At 46.9% G+C, this 11,775-nt stretch overlaps 2 protein-coding genes across 8 annotated transcripts; both read left to right on the top strand.

The window, feature by feature from the left end:
* The first annotated feature begins 96 nt into the window (after positions 1 to 96).
* LOC120904101 (sodium-coupled monocarboxylate transporter 1-like) lies at positions 97 to 4,804 on the top strand. Of its 3 annotated transcripts, none has more exons than XM_040313860.1 (7): positions 97 to 1,058; positions 1,553 to 2,062; positions 2,171 to 2,222; positions 2,283 to 2,350; positions 2,420 to 2,574; positions 3,219 to 3,359; positions 3,452 to 4,804. In XM_040313860.1, the coding sequence occupies exons 2-7, from the start codon at positions 1,553 to 1,555 to the stop codon at positions 4,425 to 4,427; spliced, it is 1,902 nt and encodes a 633-aa protein (XP_040169794.1). In that variant the 5' UTR covers positions 97 to 1,058; the 3' UTR covers positions 4,428 to 4,804. The 3 variants fall into 3 exon arrangements, with proteins under 3 accessions (XP_040169794.1, XP_040169793.1, XP_040169792.1); XM_040313859.1 differs by having other exon boundaries at positions 97 to 1,013; XM_040313858.1 differs by having other exon boundaries at positions 98 to 984.
* A 268-nt stretch (positions 4,805 to 5,072) lies between these two features.
* Positions 5,073 to 10,244, top strand: LOC120904070 (sodium-coupled monocarboxylate transporter 1-like). Of its 5 annotated transcripts, none has more exons than XM_040313798.1 (7): positions 5,073 to 5,109; positions 7,326 to 7,862; positions 7,939 to 7,990; positions 8,060 to 8,127; positions 8,196 to 8,350; positions 8,755 to 8,895; positions 8,965 to 10,244. In XM_040313798.1, exons 1-7 carry the CDS (start codon positions 5,074 to 5,076, stop codon positions 9,947 to 9,949), a joined length of 1,974 nt encoding a protein of 657 aa, XP_040169732.1. In that variant the 5' UTR covers position 5,073; the 3' UTR covers positions 9,950 to 10,244. The 5 variants fall into 5 exon arrangements, with proteins under 5 accessions (XP_040169732.1, XP_040169734.1, XP_040169733.1 ...); XM_040313800.1 differs by having other exon boundaries at positions 5,105 to 5,127; XM_040313799.1 differs by lacking the exon at positions 5,073 to 5,109 and adding an exon at positions 5,654 to 6,098.
* Positions 10,245 to 11,775: the final 1,531 nt, after the last annotated feature.

The raw sequence follows: 11,775 nt of genomic DNA on the forward strand, positions 1-11,775 counted from the left end.
GTTGTACTGCCGCGGTTTGTGGGCCCGTTGTTTCTAGCAGGTGGCAAAGATAAACAAAACACACCCACACACACACACACCCATCCAGGCGCTGAGAACAGAGAATCAAACAGGTAGACGCTCCTGATAAGGATTACAATTTATGATTTCTGTGAGTGTGAGGGGACAGTGTGTGGTGTGTAAAAGTGTAGTAAGATGTACGAAGCTGTAAGAAGATGTATGTAGTGCAATTAGCGTGGGACGGAATCTATTGTCTTTCCGTTGATTACGTTTATAATGGAGCAATTATAAACGCTTGAATGGTGTTGTTTTTACGGTGGAAAATAGAATAATTGGCAGGATTTAACTGCGATTGCGCGTAACTGCTATTTCATAACGTTACCCTTTCGTGGGTGGCCGACAACGGTGTGGTAAAAGGTGTAATAATTATTGTAGCAGCTCCTGACAACCAAATAAGATTGAAATCGATTTAGCAAAAAACAAGACTGTTAAGTGCGTCGAATGAAATTTAAATTAGCACAAAAATATAGGTGATAATGTACTAAACTAATACCCTTCGAAACAACACTCGGTGCCGACGACGATCCTTGCGTTTGTTGTAGCGCCGTTTGATTGCCGTGACAACGTGGCCGTCCATGCGTGTGTCGGCAATAAACAAGCAACAAACCGCGCGCGTCCACCAATATCAGCAGTGTTGCCGGCTGTTACTACCACCACTGCAGTAGCAGCAGCAGCGTGCAGGTCCGGTTTGAGGTGCGAACCAGCCGACCATCGGCCAGTCGCCGAACGCGAGCGAACGGGCGTGGGACGGGCGTGTTAATCGCGCTAGCCGTGCGGAAAAGTGCGTCTCCTTCAGTGTGCATTGTGCCGCGCAGAAGGAAGCAGGGCAGTGCCGGTGAAGGCAGGACTCGCCCCGTTGTCGACAAGGGGAATGTGCAATTGAAGGTGTCGTCGTGCCAGCAATCGTTCAGTAACGTGTTGGAGGTGTGTTTTTTTTCTCTTTTTCGTAAGAGGCAAGCGAGTAGAATTTGGAACTGCTGTTTGCCTCGGCACGTGTGGTAAGGTTGAGCATTCGCACAAAACGCGACATTGGTGATGGGAAATGAGAGTACTCAGTTAAATTTAGAAGTTGTTTTCAAACAGTGCAACACCTGCTAGAAAGCAAACATCAAATAGAGAGTGTGCGTGAGAGAGAGAGAGAGTGGAGAGAGCACAAATTAACAAAACAAAAAATCATTAAAATCGACGCCACCGTGTCATTGGAAATGGACCGTAAAGGCGACTGCCAGCGTTTGCAATTTACATAGCAATAATCTTGTCTTGGAAATTTGATATCTTGTTTTCGTGTAGCTCTTCCCCCAATGCTTTGCTATGCTGTGGGTGTTTAAAAAGAAACATAAAACAAAAACAGTCTGTTGAAAAAAGGCAAGGAAGTAAGAAGCATTTGTTTTGGAAAGGTCACGTTGACGACGCCGAGATTGAAGGATAAGTCCTTTTGAAAAGAAATATTAAAGCTCTTCTACCATCGTTTCTCCATTGCCCTTTAATACAGATGGATTCTAGCAGAGGCACCGTGCTCGACAGCATCCGTGAGCTGTACCAGTTCGGTGTGGTGGATTATTGTATGTTTGCCGCAATGCTGATCCTTTCCGCTGCTTGCGGCATTTACTTTGGGTTCTTCAAACGCACCAAAGCGAAGGATACACCCACGGCCACGGACACGAGTGATCTCGATCTGGGTGGAAATCCCCCCACGGTAGGATCGGTGGAGAGTAAGACACCGATCAGTCCGTTTGGATCGTCAACGATCGATGAGTACTTGCTGGGATCACGCAAGCTAAAAGCATTCCCAGTGGCGATGAGTCTGGTGGCGGGATACATATCCGGTGTAACGATACTGGGCACACCAGCAGAGATCTACAACTTCGGGACGCAGTACTGGTTGATCGTGGTACCGATCATCCTGACGGGGGTAGCCGTATGCACGATCTATCTGCCGGTGTTTTGCTCGCTGAAGCTGAACTCTTCGTACGAATATCTGGAGCTGCGGTTTAACAGACAGGTATGATCGATCAGGTCAGGTCAGGTTTAACGATCAGGTATGATCGTATGCCACTTAACAAAGCATTTCAATATGATAGCTTGAAATGAGTTTAAATGTCAATTGCAGATGCTGTTCCTTCCAATGATCATCTACGTGCCAGCGTTGGCATTTAATCAAGGTAAATAAAGAATAAATAACTTCTGATATAAAAGATAATAACGTGCTCTACTCTTTGCAGTGACTGGACTAAATTTGTACATGATCGGAGCGATCGTGTCCCTCGTCTGCATTTTTTACACACTCCTGGTAAGGATCTGCGCTCCAAACGCGTCCAAATGGGAATGCTTACATACAAACTTTCGCTTTCCTTTTAAGGGTGGCATCAAGGCGGTCGTCTTTACCGACGCTTGGCAGGTGGTGGTGATGTTTATCTCCGTCGTTGTCGTGGTGATCATCGGCACGATCGCGGTTGGCGGGCTGGACGTCATCTGGGAGCGATCGATGGAAGGCGGACGGATAGACTTCTTCAAGTAAGATACGAAAAAGGCGATAAGACGCATCTTAGATTATCACAGGACAGAAACTCAACAATGTTGGAGGAGGGGTTTTATGGGACACCCAGAGAGGGCTCACGTGCTCCATGTTTGTCAACATTGAGCAATTAATGTTTATGGAAGCCATACAGGGAGCAAAGATAGTGAGACCAGAGAACAGCGGTGCCTTATTGTTGGTAAGCTGGGAAAGGTTACTGAATGTGTCCAGCAGGTTGCTGACCAAGCACAAGACTATAAAAAAAAAACCCTATCCGAGAAGGGAACAGCGAGACAGCGGTATTCAAAACATTGATTAGTTTTTTGGCAGTTAACCCCTTGGCCGTCCAATCATTGGGTACAATGGTTTTGAATGAAGCGTCCCAATATCGCGCCGGACTCAATTCAAGCACACGTGTGCCAAACCAGCGCCTCAATATGGCCAGCACAGAACAATCAATCAATCAGCGATTAGTACGCAACACAGCGGCGCGCTTCCGCGTAAAGATGCCCCAAAGAGAGGAGAGACAAGAGATAGCGACAGAAAAAAAGAGCAACGCATCTTGTACTTTCCTGATTTCATAAGTTGCGCAATTCAAAGATATATGTTTCTTTTGTTTTTCTTCTTTTTTCCCTCCCCACAGCATGAGCCCCACACTGTACGGGCGGCAAACGTTCTGGGCGGTCCTGATTGGGGGTTTCTTCTACTGGACCTCGTTCAACTCCGTCAATCAAACGATGGTACAGCGGTACATGTCCCTACCGAATCTGAGGACAGCGAGGCTGTAAGTTACCTGGGATGCTGTTTATCAGCTCGTGGACGTTATCGACATGTGATATGACTGGAACACTCTTTCCTTTCTTCCCTCTTGCACAGCTCCATTGCCATGTTCACGGTAGCGATGGGCGTGTTTGTGTCGGTATGCTGCTACGCGGGGCTGCTGCTGTACGGCAAGTACTACGACTGTGATCCTGCCTCGGTCGGGCTGGTCTCGACCAACGATCAGCTGTTCCCGCACTACGTGATGGAGTCGGTCGGACATCTGCGTGGCATGCCGGGCCTGTTCATTGCCGGCGTGTTTGGAGCCGCACTTAGCTCCATGTCGGTAATACTGAACTCCGTCTCGGCTGTTCTGCTGGAGGATGTGCTGCGCGGGTTGTTCCAGCTCAACCCGAGCCCTTTAAAGGAAAACATTTTCGTTCGTTGCTGTGTGGTGATACTGGGACTCACTGCTTTAGGGTGTCTGTTTATCATCGACAAGCTGGATGGAATATTGATCGTGTCCGCCACACTTGCAGCGATTGCCAACGGTACGACGGGAGGGATCTTCACGCTGGGGATGTTGGTCCCGTGGAGTAACACCAAGGGAGCACTGGTTGGGGGTATTGCGGGAGCGCTTCTGTCCGGTTGGGTGTCGCTGGGGAATCAAATTGCAAGCGGTGCAGGGGAGATCGTTGCACGCAAGCTGCCCGTCTCGATCGACGGCTGCATCGAAGAGCTTGTGGGAAATATTACCCTAGTCGATCCTGTCTATCCGGATGAGAGTGGAGTGTTTCCACTGTACCGGTTGTCTTACCATTGGATCACACCGATCGGTGTAACGACAGTGCTGATCGTCGGAACGATCGTATCGTTCCTCACGGGACCACGCGATCTGCGGCATATCGATCCGGAACTGATCTCGCCCGTCATCCATCGTTTGCTGCCGGTAGAGTCGTTCAGCTACTTTGGAACGGCAAACAAAAATGCGACAATATTCAACGAAGAAATGCAAGCACAAGCGAGCGTGCCTCCAGGTCCAGCGAACGATCTGAACGGTCAGGTAGGTAAAGAAGCGAGAACAAGATGGTAGGAAAATATTAGCAGAAAATTTAAGACTAGATGTTATTGTACTGTGCAATAGTAGCACGACGAATATATTCAAATAGCCATATTAGGCAAACAAAGTACTTAAAAGCGAGCTTATTGTTTAGTGTAGTCGTAATTATCAGGGTATTCAATTTTTCCAAAAGCGCCACAACAAAATCTCTCAATTTAAAAGATTCACAAATATATTTGTACAAACTCCAACCAAGCTGTGATTTCACCAGTAGTGCAAAGATGAACGAATTTTAATAATAAACCGTTTTAAACCGTTTGAATGTTTATTTTATAAAAAACAACCAGAAAAACAGATTTGTAATAGATTTTGTAATACATAAATAAAATCAATAAAAACTGGGAACAAAATAGTAATGTTTTTGAGTTGTTTCGATGCTTCGATGAGAAATGTTCATTTGACGTCTATCAAAATATCATTAAAATAACTGTGACAGGATAATAAGGCCACCGGTAAGAGTTCATTGCTCATGAACCTAGGCCGTTTCACCCACATCCAAGAGCCAAGTCGAAAGCGGTTAGTAGCCTGATGCAATCCATCCTTTTCTGGTGTACGGTTACATCTCAGGCCCTGTTATCAGTGCCGATCGATAATGATGATGCTTTGTTCATCCTTGAGGATGATTGTGAAGTGCGACTTGTTGCTTAAAGTGACGGTATATTTTGGGTAAAATGTTAGTGTTTTGTTGAACTATTTGGGAATTTAAATGATTAATTTAAATTTAAAATATGCTCTGTGGTGTGTGGTGTTACAAAGGTGAAGGTAAAGCCATGTGCACTAGGCAGTAGCAAATTAATAACAATCTTTGATGTGGAATAAGTATGAGCAACATGATTAAATGTGACATTCTCTCGCACCTTCTGCTCAGGTTCGCATGGTCCAATTTCGTGCAGTTGCAATTGTTTACAAACAACGCAACTGAACGGCACTAAAATACTTAACAAATCAACTTCTATCGACTAATGTGTAAGCAAAAATGTATCCTAAAATTAAGTGCATTAAAATGCTTGAGAAGCGGAAAAACAGCGGATATGAAACCGATCCACCTCGTTCTCGTTCTAGTACAACCAGTGCCAGCGATCAAATTGCATAATGTTACCCATTCCCCACACGGCAGTCCCTGCTCAACTCTGCATCTGGCAAACTGCAACATTCGACGCAACGGCAATTAAAAGAAAGGCAAAGCGCCAAAAGACGCCACTAACTTGTTGCGCTCAGCATAAACGGTCCGTGTGCGTTCGTTGTGTGGTTTTCGCGTGCATTCGTATTTTCGGATTGCCGATTTTGTTTTGTCCAAAGTGGCGGTGTCTTTGCCGGCATCGGTCGGTCTGTGCCAGGGCACACAACTACCACCATCGTATCACCGTAGGCCCAGAAAGATAGCCGAGGCACGGAGAAAGAGAAAATCGGCAACCCCTGAGCCATTGGCGACGGCGATGGATCGCGCGAATGGATTGACGCGTGTGTGATCGCTTCACTCCACTGCTGTGTGTTACTGCTGCCGGCTGCCGGTGCTGTTGTGCTAATGTGCGCTCCCTTTTTTCAGTGCTAATTGTACTGTCGGACTGGCAGGATCGTGCCAGAGTGCTAGAGTGAGTTTTCGGTAGTTGAGCAAGGCAGGAGCGAACACAAGCAGGAGCGAAGGTAAGAGCTGGTTGGTGCAATTAAAATTCACGCTTCTTAGTGCGGTTTGGTGCACGTGTTAGAGGTAGCTCAACGATCCAGAATAAGTATAGAGGAAACATGGGGAAATGTTGTAAATTGAATGTGACCGACCGTAGTGCGAAGTGGTGCCAAACACGCGAGTGAGGAACAATAATTACAAACACCTTTGGGTACATTGTGAAACAACCAAAAATAAACAAAAAGCGTTGGCAAAACGAGACCAACGTTTCGTACCAGTTCTGTACACCCTTCAAACTGTGATGGATTGGTTTGATGGACAAGTGGCGTTTAGTGTGGGTGTAATGTTCTTTTTTTCTCTCTCTCCCGGAAGGACAAGAAATCGAAGATAAAATTAGAAGCTGTTTTAGTTTTCGAATGTTATTGTGACCTACTGACCAGAGGCGGCACAGGCGATCGGTAACTGTCCGTTCGAATCCATCGTGGGGTACTTGGAGCTGGGGTTTCAGCGGAGTGAGGGCACGCCTTTTGGCATTGGAACCTATTTCACAACATGAAACAATTTGAGTTGGAGGAACCGTAAACGATCCCGACGCCGTTCGGTTTAATTGATTTATTAAGAGAATAACACATATTAACGAGGTTGCCGTTTGTGGTCGAATTTCTAATGCGCGGAGACAGTCTACACAGTCTTATACTACCTTAAGTGAAAGTGATCGTTAGAACCATGTCAATAGGCTTGTACATCAAGCGTTACAGGATTTTAGCACCCTTAAACACCACTTAGTTTAGCATGCCTTTAAACGGAGCCGTTGACGCGGCGGTCTCGCTACAGGCTACAGGTTTTTGGAGCCTTTCCTTTGAACAACTAATCACACGCGTCCCCATGTGACATCTCCCCGTGTTTGCGAAGGCACTAATGTCAGCACCCACGACATGTAGTCCTTTCCTTTTTAGGTAGGTTTTAGCTTCGGTAGGTTAAGGTGCGTAGCGAGGTTTCGTTTATTCCCCCTGGGATGTGACGAGTTCAATTTGCCGAAAGAAGGGTTCAAGTGAACTGGTTTTGCGCACCGGAATGTTTTGCTGTCGAATGTGTGTGAGAGTTTTCTGAGACAGAGGATGATGCCTGCGCTGGTAGGGTGAACCAGTTTGGGTTTGTTCTGCATAATCCGTGGGATAATCCGATGGGCCAGGTAGAAGAAAAACTTACGTTCTCCTCTCTTGATATAATTGTTTTCTGGTATTTAGATGTCGTCTCCCAGAAGCACCATGTCAGACAGCATCCGCGAGATGTATCAGTTCAGCGTCGTCGATTATTGCATGTTCGGTGGCATGCTGATCCTGTCGGCTGCCTGTGGCATCTATTATGGGTTTTTCAAGCGATCGACAAACACCAGCAGCAGTACGAGCGAATGTGAGGATGAGCAGGACCATCTGCCCGAGGCAGGGGTTCCAGCAAAGAAGCCTACCAACACGTTTGGTTCTGCCACGATTGACGAGTATTTGCTGGGGTCACGCAAGTTAAAAGCATTCCCGGTGGCGATGAGTCTGCTGGCGGGATATATTTCTGGCGTGACGATACTGGGGACGCCGGCTGAGATCTACAACTTTGGCACACAATACTGGCTGATCGCGGTTCCGATTCTGTTGATGGGTGTTGCGGTTTGTACGGTTTACTTGCCCGTGTTTTGCTCGCTAAAGTTAAACTCTTCGTACGAATATTTGGAGCTACGGTTCAATCCTTACGTACGATCGATGGCGTCAGTGATGTTTGTCATTAATCAGGTAAGAGGAGGGCAGCGTGCGAGATTCGGGATTTAAAAAAAAACAGGCATGACAAACAACTATCAATCATTTACAGATGCTATTCTTGCCGATGGTTATCTACGTGCCAGCGCTTGCCTTCAATCAAGGTATGTGGTGTGAAAGACTCCAGAATTGTTCAATTACTATGTGAATCTAACGTTCCGTCTGTGTTACAGTAACCGGTTTTAACATCTACGTTATTGGGGCAATCGTGTGCGTCGTCTGCATCTTCTACACACTTCTGGCAAGTCTCTAAGCCAGTAGTTCTGGAAGCCGTTTATCGAATACTCATGTGCTTGTTCTGAATTTTAGGGCGGTATTAAGGCGGTTGTGTTCACCGACGCTTGGCAGGTGGTGGTAATGTTCATCTCGGTCGTCGTGGTCGTGATTATTGGCACGATCGCTCTCGGTGGTCCGGGCGTTATCTGGGACCGGGCGGTGGAAGGCGGTCGGATAGACTTCTTCAAGTAAGCTCGCATATTTGTTGATGAATAATGAAAACACAAAGAAGAGGTCGGTGTTTCGGTGACTAAGGAATATTTGGCACTGATTCCCTCTTATCGCAAATGGGTTGCGCGTGCATCGCAAAAGGAGAAACGGAGCGTCGCCAACATCTGGTGCGATTAGAAGATGGCCAAGATGCTCCATTCAACTGTCAGTTCAGCTTACAAGATACACCTTTAACGGGGTGGGGTGTGTGACTTTGGTCCACGAAACTGACAAATTGTTTGATTGGAGCTTGTCAACAGTGAGCGATTGTTAGAGGAACGCTTGATCTATCTTCTTTGTGTGAGAGGGAATTCCCTACCCTAGCATTACAGGGATCTAATGTTTTCACTTCTTTCGCCCCTTTCTTCGACGCTTTCGACAGCTTCAATCCATCTATGTACGAGCGGCAAACGTTTTGGGCCGTTTTGATTGGCGGATTCTTCTACTGGACCTCGTACAATGCCGTCAATCAGACGATGGTACAGCGCTACATGTCACTGCCGAATCTAAAGACTGCAAAATTGTACGTAACTGGTGCTTTAACGCTCAAAATGGCACTGGAATGTTCATGCCTTTTCTAATTTCGCTTCAGCTCAATCTACATGTTCGTGGTTGGAACGGCCATCTTCGTGTCGGTTTGCTGCTACACTGGACTGCTGCTGTATGGGAAGTACTACGACTGTGATCCGGCCACTGTGGAACTAGTGACAACGAGCGATCAGCTGTTCCCGCACTATGTGATGGAATCAGTTGGCAATTTGCGGGGCATGCCTGGGTTATTCATTGCCGGCGTGTTTGGAGCTGCACTGAGTTCGCTTTCCGTCATCCTGAACACTACTTCGGGCGTGCTGCTGGAAGACATTCTGAAAGGATTGTTCCGAGTGACGCCCAGCTCGCTCGTGGCCAACATCGTCGTGCGTGGCAGTGTGGTTGTGCTTGGGCTGGCCGCTATGGGCTGTCTGTTCATCGTGGACAAGCTGGATGGAATACTGATCGTGTCGGCAACGTTGGCGGCAATCGGAAATGGTACGACGGGAGGGATCTTCACGCTGGGGATGTTAGTCCCGTGGAGTAACACCAAGGGAGCACTGGCTGGAGGTATCGCTGGTGCGCTTCTGTCCGGTTGGATCTCACTCGGAAGTCAGTTCGCGAGTGCAGCGGGCGAGGTTGTGCCACACAAGCTGCCCGTCTCGGTGGACGGATGCATTGAGGAGCTCATCACGAACACGACGATCGTGAATCCGATCTACCCGGATGAGAGTGGAGTGTTTCCGCTGTACCGGTTGTCTTACCACTGGATCACACCGATCGGTGTAACAACGGTAGTGCTTGTTGGATCGATCGTATCGTTCCTCACAGGGCCACGGGATCTTCGCTACATCGATCCGGAGCTGATCTCACCCGTCGTGCATCGCTTCCTACCGAGGGAATCGTTCAGCTACTTTGGAACGGCAAACAAAGGCCCAACGTGTGTCAGCGAAGAAATGCAAACGCAAACGAACATCCCAGTCGATAGCAGTGCTCCATATGGCACTGCAGCAAATGGCCAAAATGGTCGCGTTAAGGCACGCAATTGAAGAATGAATTTTGGAATAGCTTCTAGAACACATTATTCAACAATGTTCTTTCTAGTACATTACAGTAAACAACCATTACCTTCATCATACAGTACAATATCTGTGATACGCAGGACACAAGAGGATCATCAGAGTAGGCATTTATGATGTACGTTGTACAGATGTTGGTAGTATTGCAGTTAAGATGATCGTTCAGTACCTTTTGACAGTGAGTTCGCTTGAGGTAACAATGTTCGATGCACAATTTAATAATAAACGACACACACGACTTGGTGCTCCTTTTCTTCATTAAAAATACATTTCAAAATTAGAAAACAGATGCTCGGGTTACGAACAAACCCAGAAACTTTTACCCAGAAGAAGCCCGTAAAGAGCTTACCGCTGAAAAAGGAAATGTGAGTTATGCAACGCTGGTTTTGTACCAAATTTTCCAAGCAATTCTCGGTGAAAGGTTACTGTTTCCAGTTCCGGCAGTATGGTGTGACGCTTGGAAAAACTATCCTTTTGGAAAAGCTAACTCTCAGCTCACGACAGCAGCACCAGCATGCGGCGGCAAAGGTTGTAAGCGCATATAGAATGAAATAAAACTTTCGCCTTGTACCACGCCACGCCAAGGACGATGCTGACGTCAGCGTGTCGCATGGCTTCCGGTTGGCGTAGCTGTGTTCGCATACCTTCACAATGGTGCTGTTGGGGTTTTGGGGGGTTGGAGGTGAACATTCTGGGTACCCTCAAGGGTAAAACAATACACCACCGAGCAGTACCGTTTAGTAAAGTGTTGGGGAGTTTTTACCAGCGCCGGTGATAATTCATCCTTTGTAGTGTAGGTTCTCCTGGTGCCGGAAGCACAACAACACGGTGGGAAAGTGTTGGCTCGGTAGTTTGACCGCTTATTTCGAAGGTGTAATTGGATAGGGCTGGAGCAGTGCAGCACGCTAAAATGCTATTAATTTATGGGCTTCTCTCTGGGTTCCCTGGCAGTAGCGTAATCGTTTTACATGAGATGTTACCTTTTGTGAGAAACTTTTCAGAGGTTATTTGGTTGTAGAAAAAAAGCAGCAATAATTCGGGAAAAAGAATCATAATTTGTGGTTTCGCCTTGCATGAAAGCTCTATATTCTAGCCATTCATTGTTGCATTCCGGTATGTCAATGTTTGACCTGGCTAAATGAAAAGAATGAATGGCTGCTGGGAGCAACAAAGCTTGCGAAATTGTTCGCGTGTGTGGTCATGCGTGCGCTCGTTCCCTCTGCAAACTGAAACTGATCGTCACCCCGTCGTCTGAATGGGCACCTCCGTACGGTGAAATTGAAAAGGTTTCCTCTTGCAGGAAATAAAATGTATACAATTTATTTCATCATAATGATATGCAAATATGTGCTCAAAATCTCATTCTGCAGCCTTCACCTGCACCGCGCAAACCGGTGCGCTGGGCTCTGGGCAAATGAGCTCGGGAGTGGAGAAAACTCGCCTTTTATCCGGAAAATTACACCCACATGTGGAAAATTGGAAGCATTATTCGGGGTTGGCGCGCGGACCACTGCTTTATTAGAACGAAAGACACCGACCGGTGAAGGTGCAGGAGTCACGAAAAAAAAAGAAATTAAATAAAATAAAACACCCAGGCACGGTAGATGGATTCAGGAGAGAGAGTAAAAAAAGAGGAAGTTAAATATTTAATTAAACGGCTACATGTGTGCGTCGTGTTTCGGACGGGCGGACGATTTTCTCGATTTATCTTTGACCTTTCCCATGCGCAGCTTCAAACATGAAGCAAAAGGGCGCCCGGTTCTGTCCGGTGGGACGTGTGAAGGACTCCATCCCTG

Source organism: Anopheles arabiensis, chromosome 3 (assembly GCF_016920715.1).
Source record: "Anopheles arabiensis isolate DONGOLA chromosome 3, AaraD3, whole genome shotgun sequence".
Classification (NCBI taxonomy): domain Eukaryota; kingdom Metazoa; phylum Arthropoda; class Insecta; order Diptera; family Culicidae; genus Anopheles; species Anopheles arabiensis.